At 35.3% G+C, this 13,056-nt stretch overlaps 1 protein-coding gene across 1 annotated transcript in view; it reads right to left on the bottom strand.

Annotated features, from left to right (window-relative positions):
• LOC118561301 (collagen alpha-1(XXII) chain-like) overlaps positions 1 to 11,301 on the bottom strand; it is a gene marked incomplete at its 3' end in the record, with an annotated part of 43,223 nt that extends 31,922 nt beyond the window's left edge. The window contains exons 1-4 of the mRNA XM_036133303.1: positions 11,221 to 11,301; positions 8,866 to 8,946; positions 7,897 to 8,016; positions 4,926 to 4,988 (exon numbers count right to left, since the gene is read on the bottom strand). Of these exons, the coding sequence (XP_035989196.1) occupies positions 4,926 to 4,988; positions 7,897 to 8,016; positions 8,866 to 8,946; positions 11,221 to 11,301 (345 nt within the window). The remainder of the gene's footprint in view (positions 1 to 4,925; positions 4,989 to 7,896; positions 8,017 to 8,865; positions 8,947 to 11,220) is intronic.
• Positions 11,302 to 13,056: the final 1,755 nt, after the last annotated feature.

The raw sequence follows: 13,056 nt of genomic DNA, 5'->3' as shown, positions 1-13,056 counted from the left end.
CGTCAGCGGCATAATAACCTGCTTTCGACTAAAACTCCAGCGATAATTCACTTTACAGGTGCAAGGCGTGTACATTGAATCCAACTGCACAAATGAATATGGAAATCATAAGAGCATCAGGGCGTTTGAACAGCGCAAAATAAATGAAGTGTATTGTAAAAGTGGAAAAACAGTTTTCCGTTGCATGTACACGCAGGAGATGTAAACCTAGCAACAACAGGGTTTATGTGCAAGGCCACAGAAAATGGATTTCCTTTCAAGTAAGCTGCATTCTTATAACCCACTACTTATCTGTTTAATTTCCTGGGGGATTCTGGATTAATCATAGCACTTTAATCCCTTTGCACTGCATAAGAATCCTCCATCAAACTTACTGTAATGCGGGATAGTGCTTTCCATTGGAGCAGCACAGCCAAAGTAATCCCTGCACACTTTCCCAAGAAACTCTCTTCGTATAGGTCATGCTGATTGGCCTGCAGCTCTCATTATGGGCCTTTTAAATGCCTTAAATTGTCCAGATGCCTTTGATTAATCTCCACAAAGTCAAGTTAAATTGTTACAGAGTATACTCATGCTATTTTAAACTCTCCCACCAAATGAGGTGCTCCTGTTGCTAATTGAAAGTCTTTTGAGCTCACCTTATTAACAGTATTTTGCTCTGACTTTGTTAACCCCCTTTATTATTTTTCAAAAGAGTGAAGATCCATTTAATAATCACGGCCAGAGACTCTGGGCTTAATATGACTTAAGAGAAGTGAGCAGCTGTCCTAATTTAGTTGTGGAATAACGACAAAAAAAGGTCAGAGTGAGTAAAATGAAGATAAAAAGGCTACAGCATGCAGCTCAGTCAAAAGTATGATATTTTGTGACAGCACGCCATATTCAACAGGTTTAAAAGAAACACCCTCTTGTGCAGATGGTTCATTTTAAATGACAGTAGCCGCAACAAAAAACAAATTGCAAGTCCAACAAGATGTAAGAAACATTTTTTACCGCATGATCAGTGACATTTTGTAGTCTGCTCGCCCAGAATGACGATCAAGCTCCAGCTGCGCTAATCACTTCTAATGCACTATACAGTATAATGTATTCACATCATATCACATAAAATCCCGGCCTAGTCAATTAAATCAAGCGTCCCTTTCATTGTGTTACTTCGAAAGCACCGGCGAAACTATTTCCCAACAATTTATTAAACCCATCAGACTCGGTTTGTTTAGACTCATTAAAACTTCAAATCAGGTGCATGAAATTATCTCAAAGCACCTCTCTGCGCTAATGGCTTGAGAGCCACTCTGGCTGCTGTGCCTTTTAAAGTGTTGATTTGAATTGTAATTTAAATATGTCCCTTCCAAACCGTCATTATGTCAGCGTTAACCTTAAATCATGGTCTTTTTCCACATTTTAAAAGTGCCTCTCGTGGGCAGTTTTGAAAAGTAATCGCTTCAATCTGTGTGGATAAAATAATGAAGGGAAATAAGTGGATTTATTGCAAACAAACTGTAAATTGGAGAGAATTAACCTCGCAGGAGTTGAACGCACACGCGGAAGCGAAAGGAAAAGGGAAAACAGACATCATAATTAAGCGGAAGATTATGCTGTAGAAACAACAGTCTCCAAATGTATCAGATTGTACTGCTATATTAATGCAAATAGGTCTATAGTAAAGTTAACAACTTATAGTGAGTAAGAAATGTGAAATTATACAAGCATAGATCAAACATTGCATAACTTTAACTGTTTGTAAAATTCAGCACACTTTTAGAAATTACCCACTTGTAAATATATGATATTTAACTAAGCATGAAACTGGTGTGGGAACAGGAAAAAAAATCCTCAGCAATTAATTAATTAATCAGCAATCTTAGTAAATTTTCATTTTTATTTGTTATAATATCATTATTATTATTATTATTATTAAAAATAATAATAAAAAATTGGAAATGTGTAAGAGCTGACAAATCCTTTGTCCCTGAGCATATTTTTCCTGAACTTGATCAATTCAGTGTTCAAGCCTTTAATGATTTGCTGTGACAGAGCAAAGTGTCGACCGTAAATCAAAATATGAAACTTGAGTTCAGGTGTTTTACATACATACATACATACATACATACATACATACATACATACATACATACATACATATACATATATATATATATATATATATATATATATATATATATATATATATATATATATATATATATATATATATATATATATATACTGTCTTGTAGCCAATGCGCACACAGAATCAATGATAATATTAATACCAAGTGGAATGACCTTCATTAATGAATATACTGTTTCATAACCATGTTAAAAACAATAACTAACCATAACCTTGTTCTGAACTTCCTGTTTCAAATGGTCACAGCATTGTTTTCCTTTAGATTTCATAATACATACATATTCCTCCTTATATCCTGCAGTAAGATAATACTTAAATCTTCATTTTGTCTAAAGGAATTCCCACTGACACTGAAGTTTGATACATTTCTGCTATATTTATATAGTAAAGTGTATCGAATACATTAAAAGTATCTACAAATTTTCAATAAGTTTGTTTTACAGTTTCAAAAACAGCAATTGTGCCACTATAATTTTCTAGCACTGGTTTGTCCACTGCACACTGTGGCTTCCACCAAAACTTAACAATGTTAGGCTGTATCAGTGAAAGGACACAGAAAGTGACCAAAATTACAACATAATACCTTCACCATATCAGAAGAGACAGACAATACATCATTGAGTCACTACTTAGGAAAGTATATTGTACACCTTTTTATTTGCTTCAGCTTATAGAATAAAGCTCTAAAATAACTTTTATTGAAGTCTGTCTTGCGACTGGTGCAGCAATCACCCATCGCAAAAGCCTGTAGTTTGGCATTCATCCATAGCGGTCTCAGATTTATTGGAGAGAGACACGGCCATACTCTGGACTAGAAGATGGAAATTAAACTCAGAAGGCGACTGGACAAAACCTTGGTACATTATGTGGACCGAGGGTTCTGATGGAATCCATAAGAACCTATGTGGCACTTCTTACTGGCATCACAGGTCGTGTACGCTAATCCATCTTTCTAAAGTTTTATCTTAATTGCATGTAACAATATTTAGGCTTGTTGTATTACTTGTGATTTGATTAGGTAAATGCAGCAACCCAAATATCTATATATCTATATATATCTATATATATCTATATATATATATATATATATATATATATATATATATATATATATATATATATATTAAATGCTGCTGCTAACTTTATTGTTCTACATGAAAAATTACATCTAATCCATTAAGCAATAAATCTATTTTCATACACTATCAGCACGTTTCTAATGATTGTTTCTAACCATTCCACCATTTAGAGTTTTCGGCAGTGATCACATTTTGTTATCAGATGTGTGGATGAGTTATTTGCCTGCCTGACAGGAAAACCTCCTGCCTGATAAAGTCTGGCCCTCGGTCCTGGCTATCGAATAACAGCTAGTAATTAATCGGCAGCTTATCTTTGCCACTTCAATTAAGGAGAATGAGCCACCAGTTATAACTTCTGTGCAAATTTAATTAGCATATTTTGATATTGAATAGATACTTTTCATACAATATCTAAAATTATTTTAAAATGGGCTATAAGGCAATTTTGGAATGGACATTCGTAAAACTGCAAAACAATGGAGTAAACCATTTATACCTAAAAAAAAAAAAAAAATCATGTGTTTATTTAAATTATCCATAACATGACTGAATGGACACTGAAATATGGTTTTGTATTTCTAGGTTTAGTGACTTGGCAAGGCAGTTATGTTACTGTAAAATCTAAATTTGTCTCAGAATGCACAAGTTTCCCCTCTTTTAAAAGAGGTTCCTTTCCAGGCAAAGGAACCTCAATGCTATTAAGATTTTACAATAAAGTGCCAACCACAACATAGTAACAATATACACGAGCTATAAATGGGGTAATTTTTGCTTGAGGTGGTTAAATCTTCTAGGAAAAAGGAAACTTTTGTTTTCCAAAAAAAAAAGCGTTTTGGTAATAATCCTACATATCTTAATCCCACAGCTACATGATGGCAACTATAAGAGTGACCCTAAAAGCCATCTGGTCTTATCGGGCACACGGTACTGCCACCTGTTCTGCTATGAAATCCATTCATAGTTGAATGCATTCTCCTTTTCCAGGCTACTTTAACCTTGTACAAACAGGCAACAGGGGATTTAATCACCCAAACAATGGGATTCATCTGGGGGAAAATAACACTGTTTGTCTGGGGATTCAATTGTTTGGTCTTTTTTTTTTTTCTTCATGTCCTCCAGCTGACATAACACCAACAATTTTCAGTAAGTGGGCATTTAAAATTTACAATTCAACATGTCTATTGAGCTGTCATGAAAAAGGGGCATTCTCTTTTCAAACTATACCTGTTTTCTACTGATTGTACAAATCTATGATTTCCCAATTCACACTCCTCGGGTGAGTTGGGAGAAATCTCACCTTGCGCAGGTAATTGTATAGTAGCCCCAATGAAGGACCTTGACAGAGGAACATGAGACTTTGCCAGACACTACAACATTGACATTTGCTCACTGTGGGAGAGATGGATCCTTTTTTTCCCCTCTAACACTCGAGTAAAAATTTGTCCTACAGAAAATTGCCGTCTTCACTGACATTCAGACCGCGTCGAGTTCCTGGAACAGTAGCACCACTGGCTAAATAAATGAATTTGTGAAAACGTACTGCAGAACAGAACAGATGAGAATGTATCTGAAGAAACAAAAGCAAGGCCATATATGGCAACATGCAGAGCCAAAGCTGTTTGTGAAACCCACCATCTCACAATACTGAAACGGAAGAAAAAACACTTTAATCTCCTACAATTATTGTGCACTGGTTAAAATAAAATCCTTACCTTGTCTCCCTTCTCCCCAGGTTGTTGAAACAGCCCAAGCATGCCTGGAAGACCAGCATCATCCTGTGAGCACAATTAATACAATGTTTTTACATAAAAAGCATTTGTATTACCAACATTTAAACAAAAAATGTTCTCTGTTTCTAAGTGATTTATTACAAAAGTTACTTGGATTAATTACTTAAATTGAAAAGAACTATGATTGATTCTCAGTAATTTCATTCATGTAAATTCATGTAATTTCCAAACTTATAGCTAGTAGCTGTGATTCGACAGCTTCATATTGCAGTTAAATGGAATGTAAAGTAATATATCTCCGAACAAAGTTTTATAGAAATGAGCAACTATCTGTAAAAGTTATGGCCTTAAATTGGTTTAAAGGTACATTTCTGACTCACATATTTCACTTTTTAATTGTCTTCTGTCTTGTGGCTCACAGTAGTTATATTTATTGCCATTTATGTAATAGAGGAACAATGTAAAAAAAAAAAGTGTAAAATAAAAAAAAGGCAAGCATAAGCTGCAGCCAATAACTGTTAAGAAGTGTCGATGTTGCCTTTGAAACAGCAAACTTGGGCTTTAAAGCATAGAGCAATGATCATCTGAGAGGGAAGTATTAATATTAAAGTCTCCAGCTTGAGTTTGAACTCATAAAGTGAAAATTTATATGTTGATTTATCCAATAAGGAAAAGAAAGTCAGAAGAAATGTTGTCGGAGAACAATTGCTCAGAAACTGAAGCGAGCACCATCCTGCCCAGGGACTTAAAAGAGCTCCGTGGTGAGCAGAGTCTGCCTGTAATTCAACACACTGGTACTCCTTGAGAGAAAAACAGTGGATGTCGAGATTTCTGCTGTGGTTCTAACGAGCACTGTTTCTCGCATTTCTCTAAATAATTGTCAGAATTTTTTTTTTGTCTTTTATGAAAGCGAGCCAAGATTTGAACAAGTGCAAATCTCACTTTTCTCCACGTAATCAGTTCATGTTCCACTCCTTTGGGTAAAGCTGCTCTAAAGTAATGTAGCTGTCAACACTTTATGTTAAGGATGTTATATTGTCTGGCTGCTCAAAATTTGTAAGTCAGCCTGCAGTTAGTTTTTCCTAAAACAGAGCGTTGTTTAGCTCCAAGACGTTACTTACAACTTAATGCTACTTATATTGTTAATAGAAGAAAAGTTCTAATATCGACTCTGCAGTCAGATGTTCACGCCTTCATTTGGTTCGGACACGTATAAAAATAAAACCGGACACAGAGCCGGCATTAAATATATGTAAGAGAAAGTGTTTTCTTGCCTGGTAAACTTTGTGCACACAAACGAAACTCATGGTCACCTTTGTGGTACGGCTCTGGACTCCCTGCTCACGCTAAAATGTCCTGCAAGTTGTGGTCTTTAATGTTTTACACATTTTCTTACATCTGTGACAGAGAGATAAGCCCTGCCCCCAAGATTGCTATATTTGGTGTGGCCCCTGCAGAGTTGGTGATATCGGGTGCACAATCAGATGCCATTGCGTTTTCATCTCCATTGACCAGACGTCTTATTTTGCCTAATGGGAAGTCAGAGAGGCCTCCCACACACAGCGCTGGGTTAAGGATGTAATGGCACACTTAAAACTCGAGAAAATGAATCACACAATCTGGGGATCAACCCAGAGGTTCTATAAGGTTTGGCAGCCGTTTCTGAATTATTTTCACTTACGATTCCCTGCTGGAAACACTGGGACATAATTGAGTCATAGGCTCTGTAACTCTACTGTAACATGTCGATATTAATTTATTTAATCATTTCTATTATTATAATTTTTGTTTTTCTCCTCTCACAAGTTTCTTATTTTTATATGTTATCTGATTTTTAATTCTACTTTACTTACTTACTTTTTTTTCCCCTCTTTGGTCGTTTTATTCTTGTTTATGTTGGGGTTGTTGTTTGGTTACTTGTTATTTTGTATGTACAATTGGAATAGATAGATAGATAGATAGATAGATAGATAGATAGATAGATAGATAGATAGATAGATAGATAGATAGATAGATAGATAGATAGATAGATAGATAGATAGATAGATAGATAGATAGATAGATAGATAGATAGATAGATAGATAGATAGATAGATAGATAGATAGATAGATAGATAGATAGATAGATAGATAGATAGATAGATAGATAGATAGATAGATGTATGTATGTATGTATGTATGTATGTATGTCCTGGAAGTGGCACGAACTGTGTTGCTCCTTCCCCTGAATCCAAGATACTGATTGTTCAATAGTCTTGGCGCAAAACGGTTTCCAACGGAGACGCCGTTTTGATGAGTAAGGAGGAAACCTTGACTTCATGTTTACCTTCACTATGAAATCCAGGTTTCCTGCTAAGATGATCTTGGAGGCAAAAGTGCTCGCTATACCTTTTTGTTCCCGTGTAACCAAACTGTCATTTGACATAATTGTTGTTAATATTGTTATATTTTTTTGTGTGGTAAACAATCCGTTCTGTGAAAATCGTGAGACGTTTACAGGTGCTGCTTTTTGGTTAAGTTACAACATTCTCCATATTTGCAAGGGCCTATCTAGGTTGAGGATGAGACACAAAAGGCTCTTTTTGTTTCATAAAATTATTTTTTAATGGGCTTTGAAAACAAATGGCAAGGCTAATTGCAGTTGAGTTATGTTTCATACTTTCAACATCTGTAGGTTTAATAATAAGTAGGTTAATGTTTGCAGAAGAAAAAAGTTTATTTTCACATTTTGACAAAGCATTGCACGCTGTATGCTTAGAAGGGTTTGTTTATAGATCACAGCTGGTTTTGGTTGAAGAAAATACATTTAGGAAATGAAAACTGCCTTTCAACTGGCTGTTTAGCTCCTCATAAAGGAATGAGTACATGTGATGTCAAATCTTAGCTAGCTCACTTACTATGGCTATTACCCTGGAGTCCATTAGAGGCCCTTGTTGGGAGGAATTGATTGTACCTTTTCAGCTGGACAGTGACATCTGTCAATTGACTGTGAGGTCGGCTGAGACAGCATCAGGGGACTCTGGGCTGTAACCGGGGGAGGGGAGGTCCCAATAAAGGTCTTCTTGGCTCCACACTGGATCGATACAAAAATGTCACCAATCAGACACTTGTTATAGTTCTTTCTTTCTTCTTTCTCTTCTTTCTTCTTTTTTCTTTCTTTCTTCTTTCTTTCTTTTCTTTCTTTCTTTCTTTCTTTCTTTCTCTGTACAATTGCACAATAATAAATAATTCTGCCCTCTGTGATAAGTCATATTGGGACTGTCACAACTCCCTAAGAGTAACTTTACACTGGCATGTAACCCTCATGGGCAAATCTAATGGTTTGAGGTTAAAAGGTCATTTCTTTTTTTGAAACAACTATAACATTAGATCTCATTGATTTAATGGTGATGGAAGAGCCCTCTTATTAGGTTCCTGGGCAGCGTATAATTTTCCAAGAATTGTTTTTATTCTTCTTATACTTTCATTGTCTGATTCAAGTACAAAAAGAAAAATTTGCGAATCAAAACTTTGATCTAAACTAATGAGCAGCAAGTAAAAGGGTTCTGTCCCATAACCTTCAAGGGACATCATAAATTTTGAAATACAAAACATTTAACCAACAGTTGATATCATTTGTTATGGTTTTTCCAAGGTACAATCTGAAATAAATATAAGTAAAAACAATCCAATTTGGAAAATTTGCTGACTTAACTTCAACTTAAAGTTTAAATAATAAACAACAAAACACTTCCTCTTTAGTGTGAACAAAACCACAAACATAATCCTTGGGCATTCTATTTGTAGATGGCATAGTTTAAATATTGTATTGTTTCCTATTACAACAATGGGGCAAATATCTATCCAAATTCTGTACTGCACAACATAAACCCCACATTTTGGTAATAACCCACCAAGTGCTGAACAATAAAAGACATTTTACCTGTGACTCAAGCAGCTCACAGCAATTTTCCATCTCTGCCATGTAAGGGTCGCAGTAGATCAGAATTTGTCTCAACTCAATCTGTCAAGAAGAGCAAAAATGTATTCAACATTTAAGCATTGTACGCCAGTTTCATTATCACACTCACAATGTTTTTTTGTTTTTTTTTTAGATACAGTATTAAAATTTGTCACTGTTTGGCTCTCCTAGCTTCATATGTATTAAGTGGAGCCTTCCTTCCCCGCAAACAATTCAAAAGTCTGAAATCTAAAATAGCAACACTTGTTTACATGCTTACCTTCTGCAAGGCTTCCAGGTGCTTACTGATTTATGTAATTTATGAATTACATGGAGTAAAATGTCAGCTGTTAATCCCACTTAAGCCAAAGTCTATTCAAAGGCATGCATGATCAAATGGCAAAGCTGACCTTAGTTTTTTTTTAGACCTTCGGTCTGGCCGCTAAAGGAGGCTTACAGCTGTGAATCAATAGATGATTTACACCAAGGAAGCATGTCCGTGAAGGATGATTTAAAGCATTTTTGTTCATTTTAATTGGTTTTGCATGGTTGATCAAATCCGGAAAATGCACCAAAACTTTCAGCTCAAAACATTGTAAAATTTTTACAGCACACCTCATAATTATTGGCCTCCCCGATAAAAGATGTGTAAATAGCCTTAAGATAAATTAAGCTTTTATTGCAGCACCATCTTCTCACGTTGGGAAATTTGATGCAGCTCCCCACCAGAGTGAGTTTGAAGTAGTCGTTTTTCATTTCTTTTACCTCCTGGATGGGACACTGATTCTCATCCAGTTTTGTTTGCCACAGGCTGACACTTTTTAATTATGCCTCTGACTGCAGCAGATAAAGGTAAGCTTAGCTGAGTAGCTGCTTTGTCCAGACTTATGCAGATCAACACACATCCAACCTGCTTAAATCATGTTTTTTATTTGTTTCTCGCTTTAAAGAGTGGCTAAGAAAGAAGGCCTCAGCATCCCTTCATAACTATTCATGATGGGAAACTGAAGTCAAGGAGCACTAATTAAAAGCTCCTTGACACTCTGGTCTGCTTAAAACGGTAAATATTTAAAAATCCATAAGTCAAATGCTTAACTTACTTTTAATTTCACAGGGGTTTCTATAGGAGTGGCACTAATTGTAGATTTTGAAATCCTCTAGAATTTGTCTACAATTTATCTTAACAGAATAACTTCAATCAGACGAAACTTTTAATTTAAATCTGTTTTTTGTTTGATTATTTTTAAACGGCAAATGTTCCACAGGCCAATAAAAAAAATTGCCTAAAATGCAACACTTTAAAAAGATTTTGAAACAAATATGTTAAAACATACTACTATAAACAAAATCTATTAATAATAAAAGAATGTATTACGTACACAAATAATTACATGATGACATCATTATTTAGGGTTAATTTGTTATGGGTAAAAATCGTTTCAGATTTTAAATATTTCATATTTGGCCATGAAACAGACAATCGAGAAATAATTCAAGTTGTCATTGTGGCTTGTCAAATACAGCCTAAAATGGTTGATTAGCACAGCAACTCAAATGCATTCCAGTAATTTGTCTACAGCAATTTTTACCCGGCAAATTGCTTCGTTGAGGAAGAAACACTTAAATAAATATATCTGGTTTTGAAATAGAATGCCTTATTTTTTACATTAGTATTTAATATGAATGTGTTAAATTTGTGAAACATAAATAAACACAAAGACATTTATTTATCTAATAAGTTTATGTTTTTTTTATCATCACTTAGGTAAATTTGTTTAACAGCTTGTTTTTGTACAGTCATATTTAGTAAATTAAAGTATGCATTTCTAAGAGGCTTGTTTGTCAGCTTAAAAGTACCTTTTGGAAAGAAAATTAAAAATTAAAAACAACCTTTAAGCCAGTATCAAACATACTTTTCTGTAGCCCCTATTTCTGCATGAATGTTTGTTACTTTTTTATTGATCTGGTGCAATATTTTAATTTTAAATGTTGTGTTTATATTTGCTGGAGGAAAAATCATAGAAATAACAGAAATAAAGGCTTTAAAACATCACCAGTCAGTTTTAATCTGTATAATGTATTTCCCTTAGTGAATTGAGTTTCTGAAACTTTTCAGTAATATTCTAATTTATCGATTATGGCTCTATAAGTTTGTGGCACTTTTATCCACTCAATAAGATTATGTTACAGCAATAAAAAAAATAAAAATAAAAAAAATTCAGGGTACTTTACACAACTTTTTCAGCTGTGCCAATATATATATGGAAGGCGATACATGTGAATTTATTCCAAAGCAAAAAGTACTTGTTTTAAATAAAATCTATCATGCGAACATACATCCACAGGCCTTCCATCTTCCACCCGCGTACTGATGAGTGTGCGCCCGTTGAGATCGATGTTGTCCCTCTCATCAGTCATTTTTCTTTTCAGCCAGCTTGCAGTCCACATAAATGGAACGCTGTTGCTCTGAACAGAAATGCCGAGCTTGTGCCATTGGCGATCAAAGAGGGCATGGAGGTCACGACTTTTAAACGTGTAGCGCAGGGAGTTTTTCAGCACGCCCTGGGAAGAAAACTCCACCGCCTTCTTATCCCCATCAACCACCACAGACACCTGAGGGGTGAAGAACAGTTTAATACCAGTTTACTAATCAGACAATGATAATACTATTTTGCTCATTAAATATATTATACTGACCTACAGTGCTTGTCAGAAGTTTACATACACTCATCATTGGCATGAATTTCAAATGAACTATGGACCTTTAATACTGTATTCAACAATGCTTTTCACAGAGGGTAAAGATGATACAATAACCAGCTCCAATAAAGTTTGAGATTTTTGTGATTGTTTTTTCTAGTACATGTCTTTCTAGTACAGCACATACAATAAAAATATACAAATTATATGCAAACACAAAAACTCTTTTGAAGCCATCAAAATATCCTGACACAATTCTGGCAGGACATTTGACCCGACTACTGATCAGAGTTCTTTTAAAAAGACGGGTTCTTGGTCTGAATCCTGCTTCGAAGCATAGTTCATAAAGAGGATTGAGGAAAGTAATTATTCCCAAAGCTTAACGTTAGCCTGTTTTGTTAAAGATCACTGTCTTTGTGGAACATCCAGCTGTGTCAAGCTTTAAACTATGTGACCCGAACCGTCAGTCCTGATTAAAGCAAATAGATCGAGGTTTTAAGGAACAATCCAGGAAGCATTAAGGCCTAAACTTAAAATAAATTTGCCACAATAAAGCCACTTTAACAGCAACACAGAATGACAGAGAATCCAAATAGTTTCTGGAGTAAAGGACCAATCTGTCCTGACAAGACAGATTGGGCATTTTGACCAGGAGGAGAAGAACAATGTTTGGAGGAATCCAGGTGAGGCTTTCAAAGCTGAGAGCAGCGTACCAACTGTGAAACATGATGGTGGTCGTGATGTGCAGAAGGTCTGTTTTGCTACCAGTGGTATGGGTGTGCCGCACAAAGTGATGGGAAGGGAGAAGGATCTCTAAGTTCTTTTGACTTCACCACAAATCAAAGACTGTTTTTTGAATGACAGCAGAGTAACATTAGGCTTTTGAACCTTGATAAATTTGGACTAAGTGGAAAAGCAGACTGTGTAGCAGGAAACAAACTCATTTAAATGAACTGCGTTATTGAAAATAAGCGTGATCAAATGTGCAGCCAAAATGATCCCTGAAGCTTGTTGATGGCTACAACAGGCATGTGTTGGAACTGCCACTTGCTAAGGCACATTTATCAAATTATTTGTAGACAAGTATATACCTAAACCTGTAGTTATATTTTTGATCCTGTTTGGATTAGATGCAATCCACAAAAGATTCAACACAGTGCCCTTAATTCTTGATTTCAAAACTCTTTAAATTTTTTTTTGTGCTATCATCAGACCCTGAAATACTTCATTGTCTAAAATTAAAATGACATTCAAGCCAATGATGAGACCTCTAACCTGCACTGCATGACGTTACAACGTGCCTACCTGGCTGCTTCCTGATTGTCGAATATTTGCCAAAGGTACCAGCGGTCTTTTTTTGTAGTTCGTCTCACACGGAAGATGGAGGCCAGGAATATACTCGCTTGAAAGTCCGTCTGGAAATATCAATCTGAAATGAATGCAATGCATCTTTATATTAACCATTATACCTTT

This window comes from Fundulus heteroclitus, unplaced genomic scaffold (genome assembly GCF_011125445.2).
Source record: "Fundulus heteroclitus isolate FHET01 unplaced genomic scaffold, MU-UCD_Fhet_4.1 scaffold_603, whole genome shotgun sequence".
Lineage (NCBI taxonomy): Eukaryota > Metazoa > Chordata > Actinopteri > Cyprinodontiformes > Fundulidae > Fundulus > Fundulus heteroclitus.
The sequence above is the reverse complement of the archived record's forward strand: the minus strand, read 5'-3'. Positions and strand labels throughout refer to the sequence as shown.